Source organism: Arvicanthis niloticus, chromosome 2, assembly GCF_011762505.2.
Source record: "Arvicanthis niloticus isolate mArvNil1 chromosome 2, mArvNil1.pat.X, whole genome shotgun sequence".
NCBI lineage: Eukaryota > Metazoa > Chordata > Mammalia > Rodentia > Muridae > Arvicanthis > Arvicanthis niloticus.
The window spans coordinates 136,281,077-136,305,871 of NC_047659.1; the positions used below are offsets into that span (position 1 = coordinate 136,281,077).

General features: G+C 51.1%; 1 protein-coding gene across 2 annotated transcripts in view; it reads right to left on the reverse strand.

The window, feature by feature from the left end:
• Nucleotides 1-24,795, reverse strand: part of Ptgis (prostaglandin I2 synthase) — a 37,592-nt gene that overhangs the window by 2,674 nt on the left and 10,123 nt on the right. For both annotated transcript variants that reach the window (XM_034496742.2, XM_076930267.1), the window contains exons 2-9: nt 21,934-22,057; nt 19,318-19,496; nt 17,885-18,028; nt 14,573-14,724; nt 8,501-8,682; nt 1,916-2,087; nt 1,104-1,285; nt 689-840 (exon numbers count right to left, since the gene is read on the reverse strand). In XM_034496742.2, coding sequence (XP_034352633.1) covers nt 689-840; nt 1,104-1,285; nt 1,916-2,087; nt 8,501-8,682; nt 14,573-14,724; nt 17,885-18,028; nt 19,318-19,496; nt 21,934-22,057 — 1,287 coding nt within the window. The remainder of the gene's footprint in view (nt 1-688; nt 841-1,103; nt 1,286-1,915; nt 2,088-8,500; nt 8,683-14,572; nt 14,725-17,884; nt 18,029-19,317; nt 19,497-21,933; nt 22,058-24,795) is intronic.

Sequence of the window (24,795 nt, forward strand, 5' to 3'; positions counted from 1 at the left end):
CCTGAGACTGAGACTCAGGGAATCCCAGGAAGAGAATGTAGGAGCTGCCTAGCCTTCTCAGGAGTTACAGCAGCCACGGGGCACCACAAGGGTCTGAACCTGTGGTGGCAGCCTCAGCCAGCCAGCCATGGCCAGCTGAACTCAGCGGCCAGAGTTTGGGATTCCCATGGCACACTTAGAGGGAGAACCTTGCTGTCAGATGTGATCATTACATGAGAAATCTGAAACGTGGCTTCCTTTTTTTTTTTTTTTTTTTTTAAATGAGGGCTCTTCTGAATTTTAAAAGAGTGTTTTAAAAACACAAATAAACGGATTTGCGGACAGGAGTTGACTCTCTGCCAGCTTGGAATCTAATCCCTAAACCATTAGCCTGAGGCCTTCAGTCAAAGAAACAGTGGGGGCATCAGGTGTCACCACACCTTGGCCACATCCTGGGCCACATCCAAACCCTGCCCCAGCTATACCTCGCTAAAGGGCCCCTTCCCTACTGGGCCATCCCCTGCCATCCCACATGTTCTGCCCCACTGTCCCCGTGCCACCTGCCCACATACCCTGCTGGCCCCTGTGCCCATGCCCCATCGACCCTGTGCCCCTCTGGCCCCATGCCATGCTTCCCCCATGCCCTGCCCCGGTGCCCTGCCGACCCCGTGCCCCGTGCCCTATGCCCCGCCCCTCGCCCGTCACTCACTGTTTGATGCTGTTGACGGCATAGCTCTTCCCCAGGCACTGGTTGTGCCCTGCGCCCCATGGCATGTTGTAATTCTTCAGCCGTTTCCCATCTTTGTAAAAATCTTTCTTTTCTGATCCATCTGGGTTCAAGAATCGGTTGTATTTAAACACCTGAAATAAGAAGCAGATGTGTAATGTCACCCCACACAAGCCTGTGCCAGGACAAAGGACTGGGGATCTGATCCAGACTTGTCACTACTGAGCACAATGGGAAGGGACTGGACTGGACAAGGCTTGGCTAAAGGACTGTGGAGATGACAGCTCCCAGGCTGCAGAGGGAGCGAAGAGCACACTGGGTTAGCACTCACGGCGGCTGGCCGATCCCGCCAGCATTCATCTTCCCCACACCCCACAGCCCTGGCCCTGCTACTGACCTCAGGCTCTGTGTAGATTTCTGGGTCTTTCTGGGGACTCAGAAAAGGAAAGAGGAGAAGGCGGTCACCACGTCGAAGAGAGAATTCCCTTCCGTCTGCCATGGGCAAGGCCAGGTCTGCCATGACCTCTCGGGTGATGAAGGGGGCAGCCGTGAGCCGGAGTGTCTCATTTAGCACGCTGTCTGCAAGGGCAAGGGCAGGAGGGTCGGCAGGTTGCCATCTTTCCTGGACACTTCCTGTTCTTGTTTAACAGAGCAAGGAGCAGAGTGTGTGCCTTGTACATCGTCACCCAGCAAGGTGGGGAAAGCCAGATGACAAAGGGTGCACTCTGTGGTCCCTGAGAAACCTTTGGTGGGTATGAGCTTTCATCAGCCAATCTGCCTACCTCTGTGAGCCCTGTGCTTGGTTCTGGCTGGGCTTATAACCCTCAAAGCCAATGAACACATTCCTGGGACTTCAGACAGGAAGGCTGAGTGAGAGGCCCAGCCTCCAGCTGCTGGCAGCCATCTTGCCTCCAGAGACCAGGTTGCACCCCCAGGATAAAACGGGGCTGAAGGATGGAGAGAGACTATGCCCTGATGACACTATTCAAGCTCCTGGACCCACCTGAGCCTGAAGCTGGAGTCCTCAGGACTTTCAGGTGTACGACTCGAACCTCTTTTCCACTGCACCTACTCCAGGTTCTCTACCACTTAACACATCCTGAGAGACCAGGAGCGTGGGGTAGCCGATACTGAGCATGAATCACGAGGGACCCTTGGAGGGCTCTGGGAGGCCCATGCTACCCAGGTTAGCGGGGTTGACCATCCTACCTAGCACAGGCATGTTATCTAGAACCTTCTGTGGGAGGGTGGTCATCTGTGAAACAGGTGGCTTCTCTGCTTGCCAGACGACACGTTTCAGCTCTGCACGGACAGCAGCAAGGGCTTCCGGATTCTTGAGGAGGAAGAGAAGGAACCAGAAGGCCGTGGGACCCATATTCCCCTGCAACAACAAGATGCCTGTTTATTCCACCAAGATGACCCAGTGGGCTCCTCTGAGAACAGACGCAGGCTGAGCCTCAATGCACCTCAGTGTGCCTGATTCCCATGCCGGCCAAGCACCCAGGTATCACAGTGTCTTCAGCCCCCCAGGCTGATCCAGGTATCACCGTATCTTCAGCCCCCAGACTGTGGCCAAAAGCTGCGTGCAGCTTTGGTTGAGCCTGGTACCTACTTGAAGGCCTCTCGTGGCATCCTGACCTCGAGTGAAGACCCCAGTCTGAGGTCATCCAGGTAGCCACCGTAATTCATCAGAGCAAGTAGATAAAGGGAACAAGACCAAAAGGCAAGAACATGAGCGTGTCTGGGGTGACTTCTGGGGGCCACATGCCTCTCTGTGTTGCTCTAAAGTTTCAAGCTCAGCCATGGACTTGCTTTTACTAGAAAATAGCATGAAGTGAATCAATGAATAGTAGATCTAAACCTTGGCCTGACGGGGCCTTTAGGTTCAGGATGAGAGATACGCAGGGTACAGCTATATTACCCCAGCTGGGCCTGGCTAGACCAGCCAGATCCACAGACTGTGAGCTCAAAGAATGTCTATCAACACAGGCTCCTGGGTTTAACTGGCTGATAACAATAGCTATTCATAGTTTGGAAAACAGAATTTCCTTACATGCTTCTTGCATTACAGTGGATTCTCTTGAAGAATAAACAGATGAGCAGTTACAGGATGTTAATTTTTGAGCAAAAAAAAAAAATTATTTGAAACTTCCCAAAAGATAAGCTAGGAAAATCAATGGCTTGATATGCCCCAAGGCCAGGTCAGACCTGGCCATCTTTACACAGCTCCTCGGCATCTTCCAGTGATGCAGACATGGCCGGGACCCCAAGCAACCTCCTAAATGCAACTGTAGTCACAGACTCCAACACTGTCGTTAGGCATCTTTCCCGATAAGGTCTTCACAGACATAATTGCACCAGGCAGAAGACTTGAATTGCAGCCCCAATACAGCACCCCAAAATCAGAAACAAGCTATGTCTGTCGACTGAAACCAGCGAGGAGGTGATGGCCTAGCAGTGAGACTAGATGTGGGAAGCTGTTGGAAAAAAAAAATGTCCCAGTCTGTTCCTTCGGGTCTAAAAGATACAGAGGAGCAGGCAGGCTGCGAGCTGTGGGGTGGGGCTTGTCGGCTGCCACTGTGTGTGTGTTTGAAGAGCGGTCATGTTAGGGGACAAGATTACCTTGAGGAGATACAGGAACTGGTTCTGAGGTGGCTGGGGACTGGTAGGTTGAGGTGGCAGACTGACTTAGTGTGTGTGTGTGTCTATGTGTCTGTGTCTGTGTGAGTCTGTGTGTGGTGTGTGTGTATGTATGTGTGTCTGTATGTCTGTGTCTGTGTGTATGTCTCTGTGTGAGTCTGTGTGTGGTGTGTGTGTCTGTGTGTCTATGTGTCTGTGTGTCTCTGTGTGTGTGTGTGTCTGTGTGTGTGTGGCGGGGATGGGGCAGAAGCCACAGGCAACCTCTGCTGTCATTGTACAGGAGCTGCCCACCTTGTTTTGTAAGACAGCAAGTGTCTCTCACTGGCCTGGCTCTTGGCAGGTAGGCTAGGCTGCTGGCCAGCGAGCCCCAGGGACCTGGCTGTCTCGTCACACTGCTGCTGTGATCTTATTGTAATGTGGGTTCTGGGGCTCTTAGGTCCTCATGCAGGGCAAGCACTTGACAAACGAAGTCATCTCCTAGCCAACCACTTCCCCGGCCATGTGCTCTTTGCACGCATGTACCCTTTAACCTGCTTGAATTTCTTTTAATCTCTTGTCTTTTCAATTCCATACATCCCTTTCTCTCTTTCAAATCTATGGCTTTCCCCCCTTTCTTTTTCTTTTAAATATGTATTTATTTATTGTATGTATATGAGCATACTGTCGCTGTCTCTAGACACACCAGAAAAGTGCATCGGATCCCATTACAGATGGTTGTGGGTCACCATGTGGGTGCTGGGAATTGAACTCAGGACCTCTGGAAGAGCCTTCAGTGCTCTTAACCACTGAGCCATCTCTCCAGCCCCTTCTTTTGTTTTTCAAAACAAGTTCTCTCTATGGAGCCCTGGCTGACTTAGAACTTGATAGGAAGACCAGGCTGGTCTCGAACCCACACTGTCTCTACCCTGCAAAGTGCTGGCCACCTCACTGGCTCTGACTGGATTTCCTGCTGGCATGCACTTCATGGTTTTCATGGTGGTCTGCCATGTCGTTTGGATTGTCCATACTCTATGAAATCAAATAGAAAGCTAAACATAAAGAAGTGCATGGCCTTAGCACCCTTCTGCCACTTGCATGGCACACGGGTGCACATATGTGCACTCTGGATCACGTGGGATCTAGCTTATGGAGGACTTTCTAACTTGTCTCAGGGTCAGGCTGAAGACAGAGGTAGCAGCGAATCAGGAATCGGGAGGACTTGGAAAGGTAGCTGGGCTGAAAGGGTGGAGCCAATCAATTCCCTATCACCAGGGTCCCCAGGGCAGGCAGTGGCTCCCCGAGGCTGAGAGCCAGCCAGTCCCTACAGAGTATCATACCCCAGCCTTGAGATCTTTCTCTTCCCCAAGCCTGGACCCTAGATCCCAGTCTGCAGGAGGAGCCTCCTCCCAGGTTTTAGGATAGATGTTGGGGCCTGTGTTCCTTCCCCAACCAGTCTGTTCCTGGCCCTGAGGTTCCAGTTTCATCCAGCTTTGAGAGGGTCCAGATGCTGTTTGCAGAGTGCTCAGTGGGATGCCTGGCCCACTGGACAGCTCAGTATTGCTTGAAGTTCTCCTATATAACTCTTGATCTGGAATAGCCATCACAGCCACGGGTCCTCAACTCGGCAGCCTCTGCCTGCTCTTTACCCTGCCTCCCAAACACTTTTTGTTCTGGTCTCCCCACTGTCTCACTGCCCCATGTGGCTGGCTCCCTGACCTTACTGCCCTTCTACCTGGACAGTCCTTGGGTTGGGACCCAATATGTCATGAACTGCCCTCTGTCCCCCATTGGGTCCCACAGGTCTGTCTCTGACCTACATCCTTGAGCTCTAGAACATCTGCATTTCATGTGACCAAACCCCGACCTTCTGCCTTGATTTCTCCTCCCAATATCTTCTCCAACCCTTAACAGCTCTCTCACCCTCCCTGGCTCAGACCAGAAGCTGACCAATCCCGACTCCCAGCCTTGCACCATGAGAGACTCCCAGAACACAACACCTCTCCCTCGTCCTCCATCTCAACTTCTCTGACTTAGAGACTGCAATTCCCCTGCTTCCACTTCCCCTCTGAAGCACAACAGGCCACACAATGGCGCTGCACAGTCTTAAAGGGCACCCACCTCCTGCCCACAAGGTCCCGAGGGCTTCTGTGACATGTGCTACCTCTCTGCACATCACCCTCAAGCTTGCTTCATGGCCTTTGTAACCACTCCCTCTGCCCAGAACTCTCATTCCAGAAACCCCCATGGCAGCTTGGCCTTCACGCCAAGTTTCTGCTCAGATGTCACTGCCCACTAAGGCCTCTGTACCAACTCTCTCTAGTGACGTCACAAACCCACTGTGCATTGACTGTGCTCTGTAGATGAGAACTTTGATCTGCCCCCCACAACCCCCGACTGCTCTGGACCCAGTTTCTAGAATAAGGTCATGCACACATGGGACCTGAACGCATGTCTGTTGCTGGTGTTTCATTTGATTAGGTTTTGGAGACAAGGTCTAATGTATCCCAGGCTAGCCTCAAACTCTCTAGGGAGAAGCAGGTGACCTTGAACCTTTGACCCTCCTGCCTCTGCCTCCCAAGGGCTGAGATGGCAGGTGCGCTCTATAAGCCTGGTTCCACAGATCTCTGTTGAAACACCAGGGGAGCCCTTGTTACCTGCTGGATATGGGTCTAAAGCTCCTTTCACTGCCCCACTATGCTCTGAGGAAGCAGCTGCATAGCCATTGTATAGGTGGGTAAACTGAGGTAGAGCAGTATGGTGACTGACTTGCTAGAGAGTGACAGCCACTTCATGCCTGGGCAGACAGGTCCACAGCTCGTGTCCAGAGCTGCTGGATCATATAGCCTCCTGCCCTGCTTTCACGACCGAGGATCCTCCAGACCCCTCTTCTGGGAAGACCTGTCCCCTCTTAGCCCTGCCCAAGGCCATTCCTGGGATCTGCTTCTCAAGTGCCTGGCCACCTTCCCACTCTTCACACAGAGGTCATTTGTACAAGGGGCTCTGAGGACACTTTGGAGCACCCTGTGCTTTTAGCCCATAAATATGTTATCAGGCATGCATAGGGCCAACTGCTGATTAAGACCTGCCCAGCTCCTGCAGCCTTGGCCTGCAGGACAGTTAATAGCTCTGAGGACAACTAAAAATAAGTTGCCAGTCGATGGAGAGGAATCACCCAGGGACACCAGGCTGTGCAACAGTCACTGCCAAGTGAGGCCAAGAGAAAGCAAGGGGCTGGGCAGGGCGAGAGCCGTGACCAGGCCTCAGACTCACAGCGTCCAAGCAACTGCTCCTTTGCTCAGGCCAACGCTGGCTCCATGGCCAAAGTCACTGGCGGCCATCTTAGTTCCTCGTGTGTATCTGATTCTCCAATCTCAGTGGCCACCATAGCCTCCTCACCAGTGACCTATTCCTGTCCAGAAGGGAAACTTAAGATCTCAGAAACCAATGCTGGAGAGACGGAGAGATGGCTCAGAGGTTAAGGACACTGGCAGCTCCCTCAGAGGACCTGGTTCAATTCCCAACACCTGCATACGAGCAACTGCTCACAAGCATCTGTTAACTCCAGTTCCAGGCAATCTGGTGCCCTCTACTGGTCTTCTAGGCACCATATGGTGCACATATATACACACATGCGTCACACACATACACACATCTTCATAATAAACAGTTTCTAATAATAATAATAAATAATTTCAGAACTCTTCCATCCCCACCCCCAGGAGTCATTACTTATTCTTCCTTTGGTCGGCTCACCATGCTCAACGCCTTGTGGCGGCCACATCCCTTGGCAGGCACCAACCCTAAGACCTTTGCTCTTGATGTCCCCCTGCCTAGAATATCTCCAAATTCCCAGATCTCTGAGGCTAGCTTTCCTGACATACAGAGACAGCACAAACAACTCTTCTGGCAAGCCTCTCTGAGCCTCTAGCTGTGACTCCCAGGACAGCTCCAATCTCAACCCTGCTTCCCACCCCAGCCATTGAGCGTGTTTCTTGGACCTTAGCTCCCTGCCCCAGCCTGTCTGAAACGCAAGCATTCCCAGAAGGACTGCAGGTACTTGAAGGTGCTTTTCAGTGATTCTCAGAATCACGGGTCTACACTCTACAAAAATAAAAATGCCAAGGTCGTGGAAAACGGTGAGGAGAACAGAACGAACAGAACGAACACCAGATGAACGGTCGGTGTCCGTGCTGCAATGGCTAGGCACCACACAGGTGCTGACAGCAGAGGCCCAGCAGGTCTTAAGTGGCCACAGTGGTTTTTCCTCAGTTGTCAGCTTGAGTTCTAGACTAGCTGGGAAGACTGGCCTCTCAGCATGCCTGTGAGGATAACCTTGCCTTAACCAAGGTGGGAACAACATTCTGGGTATCTCCACTCCCAGGCTGGGTCTGCACTGTGCCAGGGGACAGAGGAGCTGAGCACTGACTGTATTCACTGTGACTGTCTTTCTTGAGACCACATCCCCACAACTTTCCCACAATGATGGGCTGTAACCTTGAACTGTGAGTTGAAACACATCCATCCTTCCTAAGTTGCTTTGGTTGGAGCATTTCATCACAAAAACACGGAAGGAACCCAGACAGACGCACAACCGGAATGACTACGAGGCACAGGCTAGACCGCGGTCATGAGTCTGGGCTAAACCTCCTAGTTTGGCATCAGGCTGTAGGAGGACGATCTCACTCCCTGGAGACATTGTGACATACGTTGGGTTATTTGCAACTTGGCCACTAATGGGACAAAACCACAACAGGAATGAGGGAAAGAAAGGAACTGAGGTGCGAGAGGCTGGAGAACCACGATAGCAGGTCAGGAGTCCATTAAGCTAAGTACAAAGTTTATGGGTTAAAGGCAAGGCCTTGCCAGCATGCCCAGGCTCTCATCCATCCCAGCACTGTATAAACCAGGCATACTAGCAATATCTGTAACCCAGCATTCAACAGTTGGAGAAAGGAGGATTACATGTTCAAGATTATCCTTGGCTACATAGCACATTTGAGGCTAGCCTGGGCTACATGAGTCCCATTTTTTTTTTTTTTAATCAATATGCCATTTTTCCTCATGTTAAACAAGCAGAGAAACAGTGCAGGGTGGGGGCGACCAGCAGGCTCACACCCTCATCTGCTCACACCAGCACATGTGCATGAATTCCACGCCTACAACAGCCATGCTTACCTGTGTGGCCCAGAGCTGCAACACCAGTGCCCGGGCCTGCATGTCCTCTGACACCCCCATCTCCTCAAGATGTCTCAGATAACTCTCCAGCCAGCTGCTCCGGTCAGCCCTGGAGGCCAGCCTAGCTGGGGACAGCAGCTTCCACAGGCGGTTTTTGACACTGCATGCATGGTCTTTATCCCCTGCAGGGACAGAGCACAGAAGAGGAAGGTTATAGTCGCTGCTGGGCCAGGGCCACCCAGCTTCAGCCTTTCAGAACTATTCTGGGTGTCACTGATGGGAAAGCCTGGGGTGAAGCCCTGTAAGAGTTGCCTAGGACCCATGTCTCTTAGCAGAAAGGCGAAAGGGCTTGTTCCTGCAAGAGAGAAGTTCTCTGTAACAAGAACCCAGTAGAGATTTGATGAGTGTGTGAGGCGCTATGGGGCCATTTAGGAGAACCACGCTCAAAGCAACAGCCCCTCTCCCTGGGACCTAGACCAAAGCAAGGCCAGACCTTGCACAGAAGGCAAGGGGGCTCAGTATCCTGGAAAGAACGTCACTGGCCATTGGTGGGGACACAGATCTGGGGTCTCCACTCAAACTCCTCTAGAGCAGACAGGTAAGGTCAGCAGAGGAAGATCCCACAGAGGAAGCTAAGTCTACCTGAAGGGAGGGGAGACCTCCAGGTTGCTCCAACCCACCCTCAGACATGGCAGAGCAATTGGCTCTACCCAGGCACACACCACGTTCTCTAAAGAAACTGATGATCTGGGCCAGATGTGGCACACGCCTTTAATCCCAACACTGGGGAGGCAGAGGCAGGCAGATCTCTGTGAGTTCAAGGCCAGCCTGGTCTACAGAGTGAGTTCCAGAACAGCCAGAGCTCCACAGAAAAATTCTGTCTTGAAAAACCAAATGGGGAGGGGGAAAAAAAGCCAATAATCCAGGTGCTCTTGTATCTGTCTGTCTGTCTGTCCATCTGTCTATAATTCCTGGTGCTGGGGATGGAAACTGAGCCCTTCCACTCTAACCTCCTCCTGTGTTTGTAACCTTGACAGCGGAGCCCGCACAGGACACAAAGGCATCTCAGAGTCTCTGAAGGGTAATCTTTGCCTCAAGGACACCAGCCTAGAAGTGAGCAGGGGTCAGAGAGGTCCTTTGCCTATGGGACAAAGCGAGGCACTGAGGGTCTATGCAGAACAGCACTGCTTGTAGTGGTTTGCAAATGCTGCCAGCTGACTTAAAAACAGTAAGCCCAGGGCTGGGACTATAGGTGACCACCACACACAGCTTTTACGTGGGCCCTGGGGTCAAATCTCAGGTCCTCATGGCTGCGTGGCCAGCACTCTGCCAGCTGAACCATCTCCTGGCCTGGACTTACTATTTTTGAAGTTGGATGGCAACATTTTCAGACAATGGGCTCAACTTCTCGATACTATTTTTGGGTCATGTGGCATTCCTGATTTAAAGCATGGAGCCCGTGGGCTCATCTGAAACACAAGGCTTCCCGGGGCTCCCATTGTGGCAGGTTCTCGAGAGCCCCCAATGTCCCAGGCAGGCTGACTATGAGAGTCCCCATGTGAGATCAGCATCTGGGGGCCATCAAAAAATTCACCAAGGGACACAGGAAGGAGGTAACAGCATCACTCCAGCAATGGTTCAGATGTCCCCAGTGTCCCCTGACCAGAGGCAAAGGGCTTGGCACAGCCACAGAAATATCTGGCTGTCCCTGACGCCCAACCTTACAATTGCAATCTCTCACCGTGTAGTCATTGTGCCTGCATGTGTGTTGTGTATCGTATATACGCGGGCACATGTGCATGTTGGTGCACTCACCTCTGTGTGCGGGTGTGCAAGTTTGCATGTGTGCCTGTGTGTCCTCCTCTATTGCAATGGTTCTCAACTGTTCTACTGCTGCAACCCTTTGTTACAGTTCCTCATGCTGTGGTGACCCCCAACCACAAAACTGTATCATGGCTACTTTTTTTTTTTTTTTTTTTTTTTTTTTTTTTTTGGTTTGGTTTGGTTTTTCGAGACAGGGTTTCTCTGTGTAGCCCTGGCTGTCCTGGAACTCACTCTGTAGACCATGCTGGCCTCGAACTCAGAAATCCGCCTGCCTCTGCCTCCCAAGTGCTGGGATTAAAGGCATGCGCCACCACCGCCCGGCTCATGGCTACTTCATAACTATAATTTTGCTAATGTAGATGTCTGTGTTTTCTGATGACTTAGGTGTCTCCTGTGAAAGTGTCGTTTGACTCACGCTCACAGGGTAAGAACTGCCACTCTATCGATTCCCACCGTATTTTTCCAGGATCTCTCACTGAACCTACAACATGCCCTTTTAGCCACATCAAACCCGAAAGGACCCACCCCATTCTCTAGTTCATGCTCAACTCCCACCTAGAGGCTGGAGAATCCAGATCAGTCCCTTGTGCCCTGACATTAAACACTTTACCCGCTGAGCGACTTTTCTAGCTCTGGATTTCTTATAAGAACTAAAAAGCACCTCAGGGTGGTCTGACCCGACACTATCCAGAGAACAGAGGAAGTGACCTAGACACAAGAGTCTCAGAAGCCTGTGTTGCGTGGATCTGACTGAGGCCTGGCCATCTCTGGGCCTCAGTCACTTCCTTATCCACGGAGTGAGGCCTTCACCCTTGTATACACAAGTCTTTTCCTGGATGCCTCTCTGAGCGCAGAGATAGCCTGGTGGAGACGAGCTGTGAATGTCTGGTGTGTTACTCAGGGCCATTAGAGTCCTGGTCACACTGTGACTCTTCTTGTGAATGTCTCCTGTTGGATAAGTAAACTGAGGTACACAGCCGTAATCCCGGCACTCAGGAGGCAGAGATAAGAGGATCACCAGTTTGAGGCCAGCCTGGGCTACATAGTGAGTTCCCAGCCATCCTGGCCTACACAGCAAGATTATCTCTTAACCCCCTCAGCTCCCCCCCCAAAAGTATTCAAATAAAAGGTACAAGCCCTCATTTGTTACTGCACAGGACTCGAGAAGTCTTAGAGGGTCAGGTTTCTTTTTATGTGTATGTTTTTGGCAACATGAATACATTTTTATATTTGAAATATACTTGAAAAGATGGAAAATTTTACATATACACAGGGAACACCAAGAGAAAGAAAACCAGGTGTGGGTGCACACCTGTGATCCCAGCAATAGTGGAGGCAGGAGGATTGAAAGTTTACAACTATCCTTGGCTACCTAGTGAGTCTGAGGCCAACCTGGGCTACAAGAGATTCTAACTACACCCACACACTATATCTCTCTCTCTCTCTCTCTCTATATATATATATATATATATATATATATATATATATACATGCACACACACACATATAACATATATATAAGTATACATGCATACATATAGTCATACATACATTCATACATATATTCATATATACATACGTATGGTAAAGGGGAGGAAGAGGCAGTAAACTAAGCCTTCACACTGTGTGTGCTGTAAGAATTCATTTTCTCTTTACCTCCTCTCGTCTCAAAGGCAAAAATCCAAGCACATCACTACCACGGCTGGATCGAGGCGGAAGGTTCTGGCCAACGTTCCCCACGTTGATCAGCAGTCATCATGGGTTTCATCTCCTTCTCTTCCACAGGTTTGGGGCCTGCCCTCACATGGCGCCCTCACACGACGCATTAGCTATTTAATCAGCCCCTACTCTGGCACAGGTCAGTTCTGGCTCTGTGGCTGCAGACAGTATGGCCATGAGTATCTATCTGCCACTATATGTGAGCATTTCTGTGGGATCATTTCCTGGAAGAGGGACCATGGGAGGAAAAAATGGACATTTGATATTTCGGTGGGGTTTGCCAGTTGGTCTTCCAGACACACCACACCCACCGGGTCTGGGAACTGCTTGAGTCCACCTGAGAGCAACTGCCCAACACTGCCACCTGCTGCTCACACTGGGAAACAGCCTTTTATGGATGCGTCCTCTGCATCCCAGGGGAGGAGGAAGAGTGAAGAGACTTTTTTCTGGAGAAGCAACTAGTGCTGGGATGGGATTTATGTTTAACACACTGGATTTCCCAATCAAAGATTGCACGTTGCCTATTCTGCCACCTACCTGCTGCTCCCATGACATGTGAGCCCCAGACCCCCGGGATTGCATTAGACAGTGAATAACCTCTGTAAAGACGATTGTCTGGACAGCTACCAGAGAGGGCTTGCAGAGGCTGGAGAAGCCAAATGATAGCTCAGTGTAGGAGGCAGGGAGGTGAGTGGGATGCAGATGCTCTTTTCTGCCCTCTGGGTTGATGACTGCACCTGATGATGCTGTGACAAGAGGAAGCCAAGCCTCTGTCCAGCCGGCTGGCAAACCAACGGGAAGACAGGTGACAGTAGGATATGGCAGATCTTTGGGTAGGTGTGTGAATTGCTCAGTGGCAGTGAACACCTGTAATCTTAGCTCTTGGGAGACTGAGATAGGAGGATCCCAAATTTAAAGACCAGCCTGGTCTACAGGGGACCATGTTTCAAAAGAGCAAAATGAAGCAGAGAGAAAACATATTTGAAAATACTGAAGTGTCTCTCAGATGTGTCCACACTCAGCTTGGTTGACACTCAGAACAACGTTAGGTCCTCAGCAATGGTGCTATCTATGGCCTCGGCCAAGCCTAAAGGCCACCTTCTAAGATGACATCCTCCTTTCCATTTGACACAGTGAGACTATAGAGATCCAGGGAGGCAGAGCCCAGAATCTGTCGTGTTCCCTTCCTTCTATTGTTCTGTGCCACCAGAGCAGGAGACCAAGAAGAGGCTGGATAGTCCAAAGCCTCAAGCAGAGCAGAGATCCCAGAACACATAGCTCTTCCGGGCCTCCTCATGGCTTCTGTCAAACGTGCACTTGGTTCAGTCTCCTCAGGAGCTCTGAATCCAAATGGACTGCAATGGTCTGGATATGAAATGTGTCTCCAACAGGCTCACGTACTGAAAGTTTGGTTCCCAGCTGGTGGCATTATGGAGAGACAGCTGGATTGTGAAGAAACTAGCCACATAGATGGGTTAACGGCCAGATGACTGTACAGCTGGAAAGGCTGTGGGGGCGGGGCTTAGAGGCAGCAGATCATGGGTATGTGCCTTTGAAGGGTGTGTCATATCTCTCAGACCCTCCTTTCTGCTTCTTCCACTTCCTGGCTGCCATGAGGTAGGCAGCCTCCTCTTCTGAGTGCTCCTACTGAGTTCTCCTGCCCCCATCATGTTCAGATACAGCACAGGACCACAGTGATGGGGCCAGATGGCTGTGGATGAAAACCTCTGAAACCAGGAGCCAAAAGGCATCCTTCCATCGTTAAAGAATTTCCCTTTGATATTTTATCACATGGTCTTCACTGCTTCTTTTCTATTAACTAATTAGTTAGTTAGTTAATTTTTGGTTGTTTGAGACAGAGTCTCACTATGTAGCCTTGGCTGTCCTGGAGTTTGCTATGTAGACCAGGCTGGCCTCAAATTCGCCTGCCTCTGCCTTCCAAGTGCCGGGACAATAGGCATGAGCTACCACACCTGGCTGTTGTTGCAGGTTTCACAGGAAAGACCATCCAGTCTGCTGTGCGCGGGACCCACCAACTACAGGCACAGTGTTCCTGTGCCCTGTGTGATGGTTCCAGTGCTCATTTCTGTCTCCCTTGTATGTGGTTGCAATCCTTACTCAGAGAATCTCCTGTCTCAAGCCTATGTAAACACCAGCTCCCCAATTGTTCCCTGATGTGTCAATAAAGAGAGCTTAATAGCCAATGATGACTGAGCAGGGGAAAGAATAGGGCGGGACTTCCTACTAGCTAGGAGTGGGGGATTCAGCCCAGGAAAGAGATCCAGGAGAGAAGATGAAAAAGCCGTACATGCTGGGATCTTGGGGATTTGGGCTGGGAGGTAGCCAGATTAGCATAAAAGACCGAAACAGTAGTAACTGCTCAGGTGTGGTGTATTTAAAGCATGTTAAATAAATATAATAGTCCAGTCTCAATTATGTGGGCGCTAGCCAGGGAAGGGGAAAACTGTAACACACTAATTAAATGCCACTAACAAGCACCCATTTCTGCCGTGACGTCATGATGCTTACCCGCTGACAAGGAACCTCGAGCCAGTTTGGGGAGCAGCAGATCCAGCTGGCGAAAGGTGTGGAAAACATCTGCTGAGTGGACACGGTCTTGGGCCTGACTCTCATGGGTGCGTGGTGAGGCCTCCACTCCATACAGGGTCAGGTAGCCGGCACTGGGGGGACAGCAACAAGTCAGGTTCCCCTCATCAGTTCCTACCCCGCCTCAGGTTCCCCTCTTTTTCAGTTCCTACCCCACCTCAGGTTCCCCTCTTCTTCTGTTCTTACCCTGCCTATTTCCCTCAGGGATGAAGTGTGACCTGAAAATGTAAGATGAAATAAACGCTTGTTTCCTATGTTGCTTTTAGTCAGAGTGTTTTCTCAGAGCCACAGAAAGCAGCAGAATGCCACCCCACCTTCCTAAGCTCCCCCACTCACGGGTCTCCCAGGAGAGGGTTTTTCAAGCAGGGAGAAGGAGAAACAGGAAAGAGGCGGGTGAGACTGAGAGAAGCATGTGTAGCCCCAACCCTCTGTCTCACCCACACAGTGTGCTCAGCAGTAGGCCCGAAATGAATGTTGGGTCAGCGGTGGGGGATAGTAAGTCAGTGGAGCACGAGTGAGTGGCTCGGTGGGTAGACACATGGATGGATGGTTGGGTGCATAGGTGTGGATGAATGGGTGGGTAGATGGGTAAATGGATATCGAGTCAGAAGATGCAGAGGTTGATGTCTGGATGAATGGATGAGAGTGGGTGGGGTGTGTGAGTGGTGGGGTGACCGGAAAGATAGATATGTAAATAGAATACACTCCTGAGGACTCTGGTGACAGGCCATCACAAGTCTGTCTACCAAGAGCCATCCGGGCCACCATCACAACCCATCTGCACCCCACTTCCCTCTCCAGCCCAGCCCAGTGCCTGTGCCCCGGGAACAAACCCTCACTAACAAGAACCCCGCTTCCCCCAGGAACAGTTAGAGATCAGAGGCCAAGCTCAGCCTGTCCAAACCTCACCCTCAGCCTGAAAGGTTCCCTTCTTTCCCTTTCTTAACTCTGGGCAGATGTGCGAAACACATAGCCCAGGACTTTAAGTCAGCTCCCCAACGAGCTTACATGGATGCAGATGGCCACTAGGTGGCGCTCGGTGCCATAAACTAAAATGGAGCTGATGGAGCACACAGCTCCCGGGAGGTGGAGAGTTAGTCGCTTAGAGACTATGTAGCAAGCTTTCCCAGCAGGAAACCCAACTGCACCAGCCGGGGAGAGGAGCCCTCTGCTCAGGGTGAAGTGAGTTGCTAGAGAGCCAAGGAGGCCAGACCGGAACTTAGGATGCCACTTTGAGGGAGGGCTACCACAAGGGCACCTTGGAAGGTTTAGGTAGTTGGACCATATGGACTGTCACCTGGTATCTACCTTTCTGAATCTTACACACTTCCTTGTTCAGGTAACTGCAATGTCCCAGAATACCAAGCCTGGTGGAGGCAGGAACTCTGGCCAGGCCCAGGCCCTGTGAGACTCTCTATGCTGGTGGCGACCAGCCCCTTCCTAAGGCCCCATACCTCCTTTCTGTTGACTTCTCTGACCACAGGAGGACGCAGGATGACAGAAGCCGGGACACCTGAGTATCACCCTGCTGAGAACTTGCCAGTCAAGGACAAGGTTCCACTGTCTCTTTCTAGACTAGTCCTCACCCAAACAACAGGGAAGCCAGCAGCACATAGACCAGAACAGCCCTACTATGTGTGTAAACTACAGTAAACAGGAAGGGAGGAGTGTCCCACAGTAGGTGTACTGAGAGCGGCCACCTACGACCCTGATGGAAACTCTGCATGAGTCCCCCGGTCTCAGTTTTCCCATCTAACAAGTGGGGTCCGTAAATTACTACCTCATGGAGCATGAAGTGAGCTTATCCATCCAGTCCAAACAGACTTGATGTCACCTGTGTACACACATGCACACATGTCAACGAATGGCTACCTTTTATCAGAAACGCACATGGGTTTCTCTAAACTTCTATGATAAAGTGTCTTTCTTTGTTGTGGTTTTTGAATGATGCTACCGACCATTAAGATACACAGTCTCTCTACCCTCCCTCACCTGTTAAAAGCCTTCAGTTGGCCCTGCCAAGACTGTATTCTTGCCCTCTCCTAGGTCCAGGCTATCACTATGACCCACAGATGTCCTAGTGTGTCCCCCTGCCTGGTTCTCATCTACAGATGTCCTCTACATAGAAATGTAAATTACACTGCATCGGGGGGGCCCCTTTGTCAGTCTCTAAGGGTCCACCACCATCCAGCTGAGTCTACATTCTAAGCCTTCCTCCTGGCTGTGAAACTTCTGCAGACATCTCCGCCTGCTTTCTCTGTCATTTCTCTGCTTTGCTCTTCCACCCTGGCCCCTTCACCCGGCTTCTTCCCACGCCAGGGCTTTGCACTTGCTGTTTCCTCACCAAAGTCTTGACACAGCAGAAGCCCCTCAGCCCTGCAGTTAGACCACAGCATTGAGGCTGAAAGCCCCCCAGATGTCCCATCTCTGGGCGATTACCTTCTCAGGCATAAGGAACTCATCTGCTGTGTCCCCTGCTGTTTCCTGGGGGGAACCATTGAGAATGCTGCACAGCTGAAGGAGTTGCACTTTGCTGCACTGTTTTTACCACAGTTATGAAGTCTGACCTCAGGTCGAGCTCCCTGGTTGGTCTCCTAAGCATCACTGCTAACCTATGAGACCCAGAGTCTAAGCCACAGCACAGATGCCATGATGGCCAATGAGGGGACTGTACTGGCTGGTTTTGTGTGTCAACTTGTCACAAGTTGGAGTTGTCACAGAGAAAGAAACCTCCCTTGAGGAAATGCCTCCATGAGATCCAGCTGTGAGGCATTTTCTTAATTAGTGATCAAGGGTGGGAGGGCCCAGCCCATTGTGGGTGGTGCTGTCCCTGGGCTCTATAAGAGAGCAAGCCAGGGGAAGCAAGCCAGTAAGTAACATCCCTCCATGGCCTCTGCAGCAGCCTCTGCTTCCTGACCTGCTTGAGTTCCAGTCCTGACTTCCTTTGGTGATGAACAGCAATGTGGAAGTGTAAGCTGAATAAACCCTTTCCTCCCCAACTTGCTTCTTGGTCATGATGTTTGTGCAGGAATAGACCCTGACTAAGACAGGGACTCCTGCTCTGGAGGACACTCAGACACTTGGCACCCTTTTACAGCCAACATCGGCTTAAGTTGTGTGAGGTGAATTTGGGGTTCCACCTCCTTCCTGTATTCTGCTTTGAGCGTCTCCCACAGTGTTCCCACCCACAGGGTAACCCCAGTTCCCTTGGCCACGACAAGGTTGTGGGCTCACCAGAGTAGAAACTTGTAGGAGAACTCAAGGAGACCTGTCTCCTGCCAGTCACTGCCTGCTTCTGTGGTGTCACCCAGCAGGACGGTGCGGAGGTTGGTATACATGGCTTCTGTGAGCGTCTGCAGGTCTCTGTGCATGAGCGTCCTGAGACCAGCAACAGAAGATAGGTATTTGCCACTTAATATACTCAAAAAAAAAAAAAAAAAAAAAGTTTGCATGCATGTCAAAGGAATAACAGTTACCACTGAGACAGTTTTATAGTGGAGAAACTCGGGCACAAAGAGTACAGTGTCAGGACAAGGTGACGTAGGCAGGCTCCGGAGGGGACAGCTCAGGCTAAAACACTGGTTGGCCTCACCCTACATTATGAGCTCCTGGTGAGGACAGTCTGTCCTTGCCTGGTGCACAAACGTGGACAAGGGAGCCATAGGCTTCTAGACAAATATGAAGCTAACTCCTCCTCTATAAAAGCCACAAAGGGCTGGTAATACAATTCCTGATGGACAGGTATGGGACAAAGACTGGGTGGCTGACCCAGTCTCCCCATGTGGACCTGAGACGCAGCCTAGGGGTGCATGGGGCCAGGTTGAGAGGAGTGCTGGACCTCCTTCGTGCTAACCAAAGCCTGGAGCGCTGCTCAGAGCCAGGGTCGGAGGTGGTCTGTCAGCTCGTAAGGTCCATCGAAGCCACCAACAGCAGTGAGTTACACAGTGCCCAGCCTGTGAAACCTAGTGTGCCACCATGAACTGCCAGGTGTGGGCGGTGGTGGCGCATGCCTTTAATCCCAGCACTTGGGAGGCAGAGGCAGGCGGATTTCTGAGTTTGAGGCCAGCCTGGTCTACAGAGTGAGTTCCAGGACAGCCAGGGCTACACAGAGAAACCCTGTCTCGAAAAACCAAAAAACCAAAAAACCAAAAAACCAAACCAAAAAAAAAAAAAAAAAGAAAAGAAAGAAAACCCCGGCCATATGCAAGCCTGTAGGGCATTTTTCTTAATTAGTGATTGATGGGGAGGAGGAGGAGGGGGAGCCCAGCCCATTGTGGGTGGTACTACCCCGGGCTGGTGGTCCTATGAGAAAGCAGGTTGAGCAAGCCATAGGAGCAAGTCAGTAAGCAGGACCCTTCCATGGCCTCTGCATCAGCTCCTGCCTCCAGGTTTCTGCCCTGTTTCCTTCAGTGATGAACAGCAATGTGGAAGTGTAAGCCAAAGGAAACCCCCCCATCCCCCCCACCCCCATCCCCCCCCACACCCCACCCCACCCCCCCCACCCCACCCCCACCCCACCCCCACCCCCCACCCCCCACCCCCGCCCTTCGCAACTTGCTTTTGGTCGTGGTATTTCCTGACAGCAATTGTAACCCTGACTAAGACAGAGGCCAAGGACAACAGGATGTGGGGCTGAGGCCCCGCCCACAGGCCCATCTCGCACTCACGGCTTCATCCTGGCCTTCTCCTCGCTGGGGTTGAAATTTGGAAGCTGCAGATCAAAAATCCTCTCCATGAGGAAGACGGCGTAAGGGTGGAAGTCCAGCCGTGTCCGCAGCTCCCACACCACTGTGTCGTAAGAGTGTGGGTCCAGGAGAACGGTGACGTACCTGCCCCCCACCAGCACCTGTTGGAGGAATGGTTGGGTGGCAGCCCTCCGCATTCAGGCATCTGTCAGCAAGCACGGGCACAACAGGCACTGGCCAGAAGCAGTCTGGCTGGCCCCTCCCATCCTTTGAGGTAGGGACTGCCACTCACCCGTCCACCGCTGCAAAATTTAGGCTGGGACACGGAACAACATGCCCCAAATCTCCATGCTGAAATGTATCAGAGCTAAGACTGGCCAAAGCCTTCTAAAAGCAAAGGTTGTAGCCAGGCCTATAATCGCAACTCCTCAAGAGACTGAGGCAGAAGGATCCCGGGTTCAAGGGCTGACTGAATTAGAATGAGTTCAAGACCAACCCAGGTAACAATAGTAAGATCCTGTCTCCAAATAAGAAAAAGGAGCAGGAGTCTGGGGTACGAAAGTGAAAAATGATACAGTCTTTGCCTGGCATGCATGATGGGTTCCTGGGTTCGATAGCCAGTACCACAACAAGGAAAAGGATGGACAGATGGACAGACATTGCTGGGTAAACGCCTCCAGACTGACTGTAGATGCATGGACGTAGATGAATGGACAGGTGAGTAGGTGGACGGGTAAATACCAGTGCTGACTGTAGCTGAGGTGGGTGCATGGATAAAGATGGAGGAAGGAGACGTAAAGTGAAGGAAAAATGGATGGGTAGATAGATGAAAATAGGAAGGCAAGAGGAAGGAAAGAAAGGAGGTGGTAGGTGGACACAGTCAGGTGGGGAACAGTGGGACACATTGACGGATCTGTTAGATGCATGGCTGCGGTCAGAATGTTGGGGGCATGGGTGACAAGACGCTAAGTGACCAAACAGCTGCCTGAAGCATGAACACCGGAGGGACGAGAGCTGGAAGCATTCAAGAACAGGGGGTGATCGAACGGCGCTGAAGAGATAGATGGATGATGAGTGGGTAGGTGAGTAGGGAGATGTATGAATGGGTGCCTCAGTAGGTGCATCTATGGGTGGGTGGGTAGGTGCATCTATGGATGATTGGATGGATGGGTGGGTGGGTAGATGATTGGATGGATGGGTGGGTGGGTAGATGATTGGATGGGTGGGTGGGTGGATAGGTAGTTGGGTTGGTGGGTTAATGTATCTATGGATGGGTAGGTGTATGAATGGATGGGTGGGTGGGTGTGTGGGTAGGTAGGTGGGTGGGTAGATGTATCTATGGGTATCTATGGGTGGATGTGTGGGTAGCTAGGTGTATGAATGGGTAGGTAGGTGGGTAAGTGGGTGGATGAGTTGGTAGGTGGGCAGATGTGTGGGCTGATGGATGGGTGCATGATTGGGTGGGTAGGTAGATGGGTGGATGGTGGGTGGGTAGGTAGGTGGATGGGTGGATGGTGGGTGGGTAGGTAGGTAGATGAGTGGATGGTGGGTGGGTAGGTAGGTAGATGGGTGGATGGGTAGATGGGTGGATGGTGGGTGGGTGGACAGGTGGATGAATACAGAAGTAGATGTGCAGAGAGTAGACCAGAGTCAGGTGCTGAGTGGAGAGGTGGTGAGCACTGGCTGGGCTGTGGTAGACAGAGATAGTTGTGGAAGATGAATGGAAGGAAGCCGGTGGAAATGGAATCTGGAGATGGAAGCTGAATGGCGCTGGCTGAGCGAGTGGAGAACACTGGGCGGATTTTGATAGACAGAGGCTGGAGAGCAGTTAACAAGAACACTAGCTACTCTTCCAGAGGAACTGAGTTCGGCTCCCAGCACCCCCGTGGTGGCTCACAACCATCTGTAATGCCAGCTCCAGGGGGTCTCACGCTTTCATCTGACCTCTCTGGGCACCTGCACAGATGTCATAAACACACACATGCACACACAGATACACACATGTATACATGAATAAAAATTAATCTTAAAAAAGGATAGATAAAAAAAATCTTGCCAGGCAGTGGTGGTGCACGCCTTTAATCCCAGCACTTGGGAGGCAGAGGCAGGCGGATTTCTGAGTTTGAGGCCAGCCTGGTCTACAGAGTGAGTTTCAGGACAGCCAGGGCTACACAGAGAAACCCTATCTTGAAAATCCAAACAAAACAAAACAAAACAAAAAAAAAACCAAAATCTTAAAAAGAATAGATAGATAAATGATAGAAAGGCAGACATATTGGTGAATATACAGAAAGACAGATGGACAAATGGCTGAGCGGAAGTGTATTTAATCTTAATTGATGGGCTGATTACACCGAGAAGCACCTTAAATACTGATGTTCATCCCTGGGTGTGCCTGCAAGGGTGGTTCTACACACCCTTAGAGCACAGAGCTCTGCTGATGACTGGTCATGGTGTGCACAGTTGGACAGACAGACAGACAGTCAGCCTCCCCTGGATAGGTGCTAGGTGGATGGGTCGGTATGTGGCTAGATGTTGAACGGGTGGGTAGCCCCAGTGATGAGCAGTCACTCACCCCTCCCTCCCAGAGATACTCACAGTAAATATATCACCATGCTTCTCCTTCATCCTGGTAAGGAAGCTAGCAGCATCTCTCCCAAACTCCAAGGCATGGCCCAGCCAGGGGATGCTGCCCGTGTCCAACGGAGGCTCACCAGGTCTCCTGCAGAAGCCACAGCACTCAGCATCACGAGACAAAGCAAGGGAGGGAACAGAGAGAAGCCATGGGGAAGTCAGAGGAGGCTGACAGCTGGCGGTGGAGGGGACCAATGGCTTCAGGGAGGGGCTTTCCAGAGAGAGGGAGCAGCAAGAGCAAAGGCCCTGGGGTTGGTATTATGGACTCAAAGGACCGTGTGGCAGTGGGTACACATAGGCCAACAGAGTATGGACAATCATGGCCAGAGCCAGGTTGTGGGTGAGACCCTATGGTCATGCAGGCAGGAGGACTGTGGCTTTGTCTCTGAGTGAGATAGGAAGGGTCCATGGGGAGGATGACCAGTGTGGGGAAGGTACACAGGTATGTTAGCCTCTATGTAGAGGATGGGCGGAGGGTGAGGGAGAGGCTAGGGGCCAGGCAGAGTCTACTGCATAGATGACTTCCTGTGGGAAGCTTCTAGCGCCCAGCAGAAGAGCCAGAGTTCTCTGAGCCAGTCTGAGCTCGGGTTGTCTCACGCTCCCTCTCCTGCCCACAGGAAGAGAGCAGTGGCAGGCTTCATCACAGTCTCCACTGGATGGCTCCAAACCTGGGAGCCCTCTGAGGCAAGAGCCAGGCCATGCCCTGGGCAGGAAGGCAGACTGCCTCGGCTTCTAACAAAGGTTGGTTTGTACCATCCAAGGTGAGAGTTCTCTGGGGAAGAAACACTGTAAGGTGAAGTCAGGTCCCTAAGAAAGGAGGTCCAACCACAACTCATGGTGGGTTTGATCCCGCCTTACTGCTGCGTGCGTGTGTGTGTGTGTGTGTGTGTGTGTGTGTGTGTGTGTGTGTGTGTGTACATGTGCAAGGTCTGGAGAGGCTGAGAAGTGTATCAGATTCCCTGGAACTGGAGTTACAGACAGTTGTGAGCAGCCCAATATGGGTGCTAGGAACCAAACCAGATCTTCTATAAGAGCAACCAAGCATAACAGGTGAGCCATCTCTCCAGCCCCAGGGGACAGCCTTTAGAAAACGCTGTCTTCTTACTGAGTCAGTCCTTATGGGGAGATGTGGCTTCTCTGGGCAAAGAGACTCAAATCAGGAGAGGGATATAAGAATCAGTCTCTGTGGCTGGCTTTGAGGATAGAGAGGACAGCCACTGACTGTAGACAGGGATACAGGAGTCTCTGCCCTCCACATGGACTGTGCCCACCCTGACCCCAACCTCTGTGAGCTCGGGACCAGCTAATAGCTTAAACTACTACACTAACTAACTACCACATGGATTCACAGCGCCTTGTGCTTGACTTCTATGGGAAGTTACATCTCATCTGCAACCTCCTGCAGGAGGGACTGTGAGCTAAGGAAGCCCCTGGGAGGTCCCTAAGCCCCTATGAGGACCCTGTCTCAGCCTGAGCGTCATCAGAACCACAGGAATGCAGAAAGAAGCCCCAGACACTGGTCTACTACCTAATGAATGAGTGCGTGCATGCATCAATGAGTGAGTGACGGAGTGGCTAACGTGTAAGTGAATAACTGACAATGAATGAATGAATGACCAGTGTATGAATGAATAACTGAGCATGACCGAGTCAATGAATGAGTGACCAGTGTATGAATGAATAACTGAGAATGACTGAGTGAATGAATGAATGAATGAATGAGTGAATGAGCAACCAATGTATGAATGAATAACTGACAGTGATTTGGTGAGTGAATGAAAGTCAATGAGTGAATAAATGACAACTATCAAATGTTCAAAGGATTCAAATGGAATGCCCCCCAAAGAAGATGCCAAAATGACCAGCGGACATTTCCCTGGTTGCCAGGGAAACACAATCACCAGGTACTATTTTGTATCCATTCTAATAGCTGCAGTACTGTTTTGTTTTAAGTTAAAAGAAAAGAGTTTGCAAGGATGTGAAGAAACCGGACCACACAGATGTAGCTGCCTTAGAAGCCAGCCTGGCAGTTCCTTAACGGTTAAACACACTGCAGGATGAAGCAGTTTAGCCCCAAGAAATAGAAACAAACAAACAAACAAACAAAAAAAAAAGTGTGTCAAGCAGACACACTTTTGCTCACATTGTTTCATGGAGCAGAAACATCCCTGGGTTCCCTGACTGATGGGGAGATAAACTAACTGTGGTATATCTATACTGCAGAATACTACTCGGCCTTGAAGAAAGAAGTGGTGTTGGACCTTAAGACTGGGGCTAGGCTTGGTTTAGTGGTTGCCTGGGGAACAAGGATAGAGAGAAGCTGCTAACAGACAGAGGGTGTCTGTTCGGGAGAAAATGTTCTGGAATTAGAGGCTGTTCAACCTTGAGACTGGACTAAAACCCTTGAGTTACAGCTTAAAACAGTGAATTTTAAGGTATGTGGAGTGCATCTCACTAAAGACAACAGAACAGGGACTAGGACAGAAGCAGATTGGATGGATGAAAATGATGAAGGGGTTGTCCTGGGGCGGGGCCTGAAGGGCGAGAAGACTCTGGAGGGAGAGAAACCTGCAGGCAGAGGGAGCGGCAAGTTCAAATGTCACAAATGTCACGGGTGGCAGTGTGCTGATGGGGTCTTCAAGAATACCACAACTGGAGTGGCCCAAGCAGAGAATGCAATGGTAGCACGTAAGTGAAGGTGACAGAGATGACCTTGAAGACCAAAAGGGCCTGAAGGTCAAGGAGGGTCTGGCTTCTCTGCCAAATACAGTGAGGATCCCGTGGAAGGGCTGAAGCAGGAGTCTCCCAGAGCCTGGACTGTTTTTT